The 7,452-nt window shown below is 63.0% G+C and overlaps 2 protein-coding genes across 2 annotated transcripts in view; both read left to right on the top strand.

Moving 5' to 3' along the window:
• The window catches only part of CHLRE_15g639802v5 (uncharacterized protein), a 3,696-nt gene extending 172 nt beyond the window's left edge, over positions 1 to 3,524 (top strand). Inside the window, exons 1-2 of the mRNA XM_043070628.1 lie at positions 1 to 205; positions 425 to 3,524. The exon at positions 1 to 205 is cut by the window's left edge and continues 172 nt beyond it. Of these exons, the coding sequence (XP_042916462.1) occupies positions 89 to 205; positions 425 to 2,326 (2,019 nt within the window). The 5' untranslated portion in view covers positions 1 to 88 and the 3' untranslated portion in view covers positions 2,327 to 3,524. The remainder of the gene's footprint in view (positions 206 to 424) is intronic.
• A 54-nt stretch (positions 3,525 to 3,578) lies between these two features.
• CHLRE_15g639800v5 (uncharacterized protein) lies at positions 3,579 to 7,334 on the top strand. Its single transcript, XM_043070627.1, has 3 exons — positions 3,579 to 3,779; positions 3,948 to 4,255; positions 4,475 to 7,334. The coding sequence occupies exons 2-3, from the start codon at positions 4,139 to 4,141 to the stop codon at positions 6,368 to 6,370; spliced, it is 2,013 nt and encodes a 670-aa protein (XP_042916461.1). The 5' UTR covers positions 3,579 to 3,779; positions 3,948 to 4,138; the 3' UTR covers positions 6,371 to 7,334.
• The last annotated feature ends 118 nt before the right edge of the window (positions 7,335 to 7,452 follow it).

Below are 7,452 nucleotides of genomic sequence, written 5' to 3'. Positions count from 1 at the left end.
GGGTAGGGGAAGCGGCGGAGGCAGGGCAGGCGATGGCAGCCGCGCCAGCGGCAGAAGCAGGGGCAGCGGGCGTGACCCCGCGGATGACATGACCGTGTGTCGGACTCTGGAGGAGCTGCAAGCAATCATCAGCCAGCGGCTATCAGTGTGGGAGGGCCGAAAAGACTTCATTACCATGTGTGCGGCGTTCAACCTGTGCGGCAAGGTGAGAGGGAGGACTAATACGTGCAGGTGGGAATGGGCACAGAAATGAAGTGCAGAATGGAGGGCGAGTCCATTGTTGTCGTTCTCGGCCCGGACTTCCGGTTCTCACGACGCAGATGGCCACACAGGACTTGCATGCGCACCTGTTCACGCACACGCACAAACACATGCATATAGCACTTGACCCCATGTATGTCCCTCATAACTGCTTTGAACGCAGCTGGAGTCGCGCGCTGGAGCAAGCCAAACGGCTGTAGCACGCAGCAGCATTATCGGCATGCTTGCGCCGGCCTACCTGCCGCTCGTGCCGCGCATCCGCAACGCAAAGAACTGCAGCATTCCGCTGTGGGCGCTGGGCAAAGCTGGATTGGTCGGCGGCGGCACGGAGGCTCAGCTTGCAGCAGCTCTGCTGGAGCGGCTAGTGGATCCTGAGGTTCTTGGGAAGGCGGAACCTCAGAACCTCGCAATTGTCATGTACGCGCTCGGCAAGCTCAAGCAAGACCAGCAGCAGCGGGGCTCAGGCTGGGACCCCACCTCATCGCCACACTTGCAGACCTTGGCGGCAGCTGTGGCTTCTCGCTTGAGAACGGTGGCGGGCCACGGCTTCAAGCCGCAAGATGTTTCAAACAGCCTATGGGCTCTCAAAGCTCTGGGGTGCACAGGACCAGAGTACCGGTCAGCAGTTGAGGCGCTGTGCGGGGAGGCACTGCAGCGGCTCCGGAAACCGGAGCTCGCTGCAGCATTTATCCCGCAACAGCTATCCAACATCCTGCTGGCGCTGGAGGGGCTGCAGCTATGCAGCGAGCAGGCAGAGCTGGTGGTGGCAGTGGCCGCAGAGGACGTGCGGCGGGGGTTTGACGGGTACATCGCTCAGGACCTCAGCAACTCAGCGTGGGCCCTAGCCAAGATGGGATTTGGGGCGGGCCCGGAGGCGCCGGCCGAGCAGCGGCAGTGGGTTTCAGCAGCGGTGGACGCAGCAACGCAGTCGGGCGCCATGGCCCGCGCAACATCTCAGGCCTGGTCCAATCTGCTGTACGCGCTTGCGTTGATGCGCCACCAGCCGCCGGCGGAGCTGCTTGACTCGGGCGCAGCAGTAGCAGCCATGCGCGCCAGTAGTGCCGGTGGTCAGAACTGTGCCAATACGCTGTACGCGCTGGCGGTGCTGCAGCTGCGGCACGCTGGCTTGGAGGCGGCGGTGTGCGGTCGGCTGGGCGAGCTGCTGCAGCATGACTCTGACACAGTCCTGCACCAGCACGTATGCAACAGCCTGTGGGCCATGGCTGTGTTCGGAGGCACGTATTCTCCCGACATGAAGCAGCTATCCATTCAGCTGGCCCGTGAAGCAGTAAGCCGTTGGGAGGGTCTTACAACTGAGCATCTCAAACAGCTGTGGCAGGCGCAGCAGGAGCTAGGCGGCGAGGTGGCGGCGGCCCTGGGCAGCGGCAGCGGACTGCAGGCGGCGATGGCAGCGGCGGTGACTACTGAGAGGGAAGACGCCAAGCCCACATCAGATACTCAAAAGCAGGTCGTTGCAGCGCTGCGGCGGCTTGAGCAGCAGGGCCTCAAGGCAGCAGGGGGCCTAGCCGTTCAGTCCCTTCAGACGGGCGTTGTCGCGCCAGGAGTGTTGGCGCCAGTGGATGCGGTGGTGCGGCTGAGTGACGGGCAGCAGGCGGCGGTGGAGTTCCTCGGACCGAAACGTTACCTCTTGACACAAACGCAGCAGCAAGACCCCAGCGCTGCTGTGGAAGGGGGTACGGCCATTCGCATTCGGCAGCTGCGGCGGGCGTTTAAGGAGGGCGGCGTCCTACTAGTGCCGTACTGGGAATGGGACTTCCTGACTCCTTCCGAGCAGGAGGCCTACCTGCTGCGCCGGCTGCAGCAGCCGGCGGTGGCGGTGGAAACAGTGACAGCGGGTGCCGTGGGCGGCGCTGCGGCTGTCACTACGGCCGCGCCACACCAGCCCGCAACCACCACCACCAACAGCAACAAGGGCGGCGGCGGCTCTGGCGGCAACCCACAACAGCAGCTGCTGGCGCGGCCGGCACGGCGGCCAGAGGGAGGAGACGGCGGCGGTGGCGGCGGAGGCGGGTCAAAAAGGACGGTAGTAGGTCTGCGTAGCTAGGCAGGTGTGCGTGCACGGTAGACAGGCAGGCATGCAAACCATGCAGACCTGGGTAATGCCGGCGTGTGCATCAGGAGTGGGCTGGAGCCCAAGTGGATACTCGTGGACAGGGATCTCTAGCTACGGAAGATGGGAGGCCTCGAGAGGCACGAGCGAGGTGCCGGCGTGCATGTCGGCGCGGTGGGCGAGGTTGGCAATGGGGAAGGTGGGGAGGGGAGGGTGGGGGGTTGTAAATATCAGCCCAAACTAAACAGGGGGACAGGCAGGTGCCGGTCCTGTGCTGGTGGTGGTTGGTAGCGTGCGGCAAGAGGAGTCTGGTGGCTTGGCGGGGATATATGCTGCGGCTTGATGGGGACCTGGCTTTATTCTTACATGGCACGCAGCATGGGGGTGGGGCAATGGGCGGCGGTGCCAAGGCGGCAGGGCTGCGGTGCCAAGGGGGCAGGGCCGGGCATGTCAGCCGCAGGGGCTCACGAACGGCGTGTGCGAGGTCGGCTCGGTGGGCGATTGAGTGACGCATGCCTGGATGAGGCATGTCAGGTGCTTGTGTTGCGTTGTGTTCTCGGCCCTGGGGCGTGTACAGTGTGCGTTGCACGGCGGCGGGTCTCAGTTGTTTTGTTGTTGTGATTGTTGGGTGTGATGTGTTGGTTGTGTGGCAGCAATCGTGTACGTATCAGCGGCGGCGGCGGCAGGCAAGCACCTTGTGATGCTTCAATGGTTGGGGCAGTGCACTCATCATGTAGCGATGATACCGCACGGTTGGTACCGTGAAGCCTGCGCGCTGAGGAGGACGTCTCAAGCGTGGGCGGATAAAAGTGTGTAGACAGGGATGTCAGACAAATCAGCAAAGGTGGCCAGGTGAAGCAGGCGGGGACCCAATGTGCGATATTGCACTGCTATGCTCATGTTCAAGAGGCTGGCCGTCTGCCCCGCCGTTTCTGCCCCTCTCGTGTCGGGCGGGATGTTGGATTTGTAAGCGACATGCGTTGCACCTCAGTCGTGGTCGACGGGTGTCAAATGACGCGGGCAGGGACTCACGCCAGAGCCTGTATGCAGAATGGTTGGGGAGGAGGACATGGGAATAGCAGCCGCGATAGGCTTGGGGGAGGGCTTCGCGGTTCAGTGCACGTGTTTGGAGGTCGCGAGGGGTGTTGATACGGGGCGTGCCCTCGGGCCGTGTATTTCGCGGTCAGGTCGCCCTCGCCTCAACACCGGTGGCAAATTGATTCAGTTGCTTTATCATCCATACCAAGCCACAGCTACTCAGGCGGCTTTGGCCCAGCGACCTACACGCACCTGACCTTTCGTTCCTTGCGTTATTCTCCCACAAATGCAAGCCTAATGCATTTGCAGTGCTCAGACACGTAGACGGATAGAGTCGCTATAGCTCAGGTCGCCGCCGTGAGGAGGCCCGAGATGCTCGCCCTGCGCGTCGTCGCGGGCTCTCCCGCTGGTGCGCACAGGCACAGCGTACATGGCTGTAGCCAATCGTTATCAGCCCGTCTCCAGGCACCGCCACCGGCGTGCGCGTTTAGAAGACTGTTCGTTTATGGCATGCATCGGACCGCTGCCGACACCGGCCCCAGCTCACCGCGCGCTGCCGCCGCTACTTCTGTCCCAGCACTCAACAGTAGCAGCTCATCCCCACTGCGCGTCTCGACGGCGGTAGTGCTCTGCGGCAGCAGTAGCTCCCGCCTCGGGCGGCCAATAGTGCAGGCGGCGGCGGGTAGGGGAAGCGGCGGAGGCAGGGCAGGCGATGGCAGCCGCGCCAGCGGCAGAAGCAGGGGCAGCGGGCGTGACCCCGCGGATGACATGACCGTGTGTCGGACTCTGGAGGAGCTGCAAGCAATCATCAGCCAGCGGCTATCAGTGTGGGAGGGCCGAAAAGACTTCATTACCATGTGTGCGGCGTTCAACCTGTGCGGCAAGGTGAGAGGGAGGACTAATACGTGCAGGTGGGAATGGGCACAGAAATGAAGTGCAGAATGGAGGGCGAGTCCATTGTTGTCGTTCTCGGCCCGGACTTCCGGTTCTCACGACGCAGATGGCCACACAGGACTTGCATGCGCACCTGTTCACGCACACGCACAAACACATGCATATAGCACTTGACCCCATGTATGTCCCTCATAACTGCTTTGAACGCAGCTGGAGTCGCGCGCTGGAGCAAGCCAAACGGCTGTAGCACGCAGCAGCATTATCGGCATGCTTGCGCCGGCCTACCTGCCGCTCGTGCCGCGCATCCGCAACGCAAAGAACTGCAGCATTCCGCTGTGGGCGCTGGGCAAAGCTGGATTGGTCGGCGGCGGCACGGAGGCTCAGCTTGCAGCAGCTCTGCTGGAGCGGCTAGTGGATCCTGAGGTTCTTGGGAAGGCGGAACCTCAGAACCTCGCAATTGTCATGTACGCGCTCGGCAAGCTCAAGCAAGACCAGCAGCAGCGGGGCTCAGGCTGGGACCCCACCTCATCTCCGCACTTGCAGACCTTGGCGGCAGCTGTGGCTTCTCGCTTGAGAACGGTGGCGGGCCACGGCTTCAAGCCGCAAGATGTTTCAAACAGCCTATGGGCTCTCAAAGCTCTGGGGTGCACAGGACCAGAGTACCGGTCAGCAGTTGAGGCGCTGTGCGGGGAGGCACTGCAGCAGCTCCGGAAACCGGAGCTCGCTGCAGCATTTATCCCGCAACAGCTATCCAACATCCTGCTGGCGCTGGAGGGGCTGCAGCTATGCAGCGAGCAGGCAGAGCTGGTGGTGGCAGTGGCCGAAGAGGACATGCGGCGGGGGTTTGACGGGTACATCGCTCAGGACCTCAGCAACTCAGCGTGGGCCCTAGCCAAGATGGGATTTGGGGCGGGCCCGGAGGCGCCGGCCGAGCAGCGGCAGTGGGTTTCAGCAGCGGTGGACGCAGCAACGCAGTCGGGCGCCATGGCCCGCGCAACATCTCAGGCCTGGTCCAATCTGCTGTACGCGCTTGCGTTGATGCGCCACCAGCCGCCGGCGGAGCTGCTTGACTCGGGCGCAGCAGTAGCAGCCATGCGCGCCAGTAGTGCCGGTGGTCAGAACTGTGCCAATACGCTGTACGCGCTGGCGGTGCTGCAGCTGCGGCACGCTGGCTTGGAGGCGGCGGTGTGCGGTCGGCTGGGCGAGCTGCTGCAGCATGACTCTGACACAGTCCTGCACCAGCACGTATGCAACAGCCTGTGGGCCATGGCTGTGTTCGGAGGCACGTATTCTCCCGACATGAAGCAGCTATCCATTCAGCTGGCCCGTGAAGCAGTAAGCCGTTGGGAGGGTCTTACAACTGAGCATCTCAAACAGCTGTGGCAGGCGCAGCAGGAGCTAGGCGGCGAGGTGGCGGCGGCCCTGGGCAGCGGCAGCGGACTGCAGGCGGCGATGGCAGCGGCGGTGACTACTGAGAGGGAAGACGCCAAGCCCACATCAGATACTCAAAAGCAGGTCGTTGCAGCGCTGCGGCGGCTTGAGCAGCAGGGCCTCAAGGCAGCAGGGGGCCTAGCCGTTCAGTCCCTTCAGACGGGCGTTGTCGCGCCAGGAGTGTTGGCGCCAGTGGATGCGGTGGTGCGGCTGAGTGACGGGCAGCAGGCGGCGGTGGAGTTCCTCGGACCGAAACGTTACCTCTTGACACAAACGCAGCAGCAAGACCCCAGCGCTGCTGTGGAAGGGGGTACGGCCATTCGCATTCGGCAGCTGCGGCGGGCGTTTAAGGAGGGCGGCGTCCTACTAGTGCCGTACTGGGAATGGGACTTCCTGACTCCTTCCGAGCAGGAGGCCTACCTGCTGCGCCGGCTGCAGCAGCCGGCGGTGGCGGTGGAAACAGTGACAGCGGGTGCCGTGGGCGGCGCTGCGGCTGTCACTACGGCCGCGCCACACCAGCCCGCAACCACCACCACCAACAGCAACAAGGGCGGCGGCGGCTCTGGCGGCAACCCACAACAGCAGCTGCTGGTGCGGCCGGCACGGCGGCCAGAGGGAGGCGGCGGGCGGAGGCGGGTCGGCGGGTCGAAAAGGACGGTAGGTCTGCGTAGCTAGGCAGGTGTGCGTGCACGGTAGATAGGCAGGTATGCAAACCATGCAGACCTGGATAATGCTGGCGTGTGCATCAGGAGTGGGCTGGAGCCCAAGTGGATACTCGTGGACAGGGATCTCTAGCTACGGAAGATGGGAGGCCTCGAGAGGCACGAGCGAGGTGCCGGCGTGTATTTCGGCGCGGTGGGCGAGGTTGGCTGGCGTTGGCAATGGGGAGGGTGGGGCGGGGGGTTTGCAAATACCAGCCCAAACTAAACAGGGGGACAGGCAGGTGCCGGTCCTGTGCTGGTGGTGGTTGGTAGCGTGCGGCAAGAGGAGTGTGGTGGCTTGGCGGGGATATATGCTGCGGCTTGATGGGGACCTGGCTTCATTATTACATGGCACGCAGCATGGGGGTGGGGCAATGGGCGGCGGTGCCAAGGCGGCAGGGTCGGGCATGTCAGCCGCAGGGGCTCACGAACGGCGTGTGCGAGATCAGCTCGGTGGGCGATTGAGTGACGCATGCCTGGATGAGGCATGTCAGGTGCTTGTGTGTGTGTTGCGTTCTCGGCCCTGGAGCGTGTACAGTGTGCGTTGCGCGGCGGCGGGTCTCAGTTGTTTTGTTGTTGTGATTGTTGGGTGTGATGTGTTGGTTGTGTGGCAGCAATCGTGTACGTATCAGCGGCGGCGGCGGCAGGCAAGCACCTTGTGATGCTTCAATGGTTGGGGCAGTGCACTCTTCATGTAGCAATGATACCGCACGGTTGGTACCGTAAAGCCTGCGCGCTGAGAACGACGTCTCAAGCTTTGGGGCATTACTGTGCTGAGACAGGGATGTCAGAGACATGTCAGCAAAGGTGGCCAGGTGAAGCAGGCAGGGGCTTGATGTGCGCTATTGTATTGCTATCTACATGTTTAGCAGGCTGGCCGTCTGCCCCGCCATTTCTGCCCCTCTCGTGTCGGGCGGGATGTGTAACTGACATGCGTTTGCACCTAAGTCGCGGTCGACGGGTGTCAAATGACGCGGGCAGGGACTCACGCCAGAGCTTGTACGCGGTGGAGAGGATACTAGTTCGGGTGGAAGACGGGAAATGGGAAGAGCAGCC

This window comes from Chlamydomonas reinhardtii, chromosome 15, assembly GCF_000002595.2.
Source record: "Chlamydomonas reinhardtii strain CC-503 cw92 mt+ chromosome 15, whole genome shotgun sequence".
Classification (NCBI taxonomy): Eukaryota; Viridiplantae; Chlorophyta; class Chlorophyceae; order Chlamydomonadales; family Chlamydomonadaceae; genus Chlamydomonas; species Chlamydomonas reinhardtii.
Note: the sequence above shows the minus strand (reverse complement) of the source record. Positions and strands in the feature narration are given on the sequence as shown.

Bases quoted from the DNA above. Each gene is read 5' to 3' on its own strand.
- CHLRE_15g639800v5 (XM_043070627.1), top strand. From the start codon at position 4,139: ATGACCGTGTGTCGGACTCTGGAGGAGCTGCAAGCAATCATCAGCCAG. The intron at 4,256-4,474 runs GTGAGAGGGAGG...CTTTGAACGCAG, and splicing joins CGTTCAACCTGTGCGGCAAG to CTGGAGTCGCGCGCTGGAGC.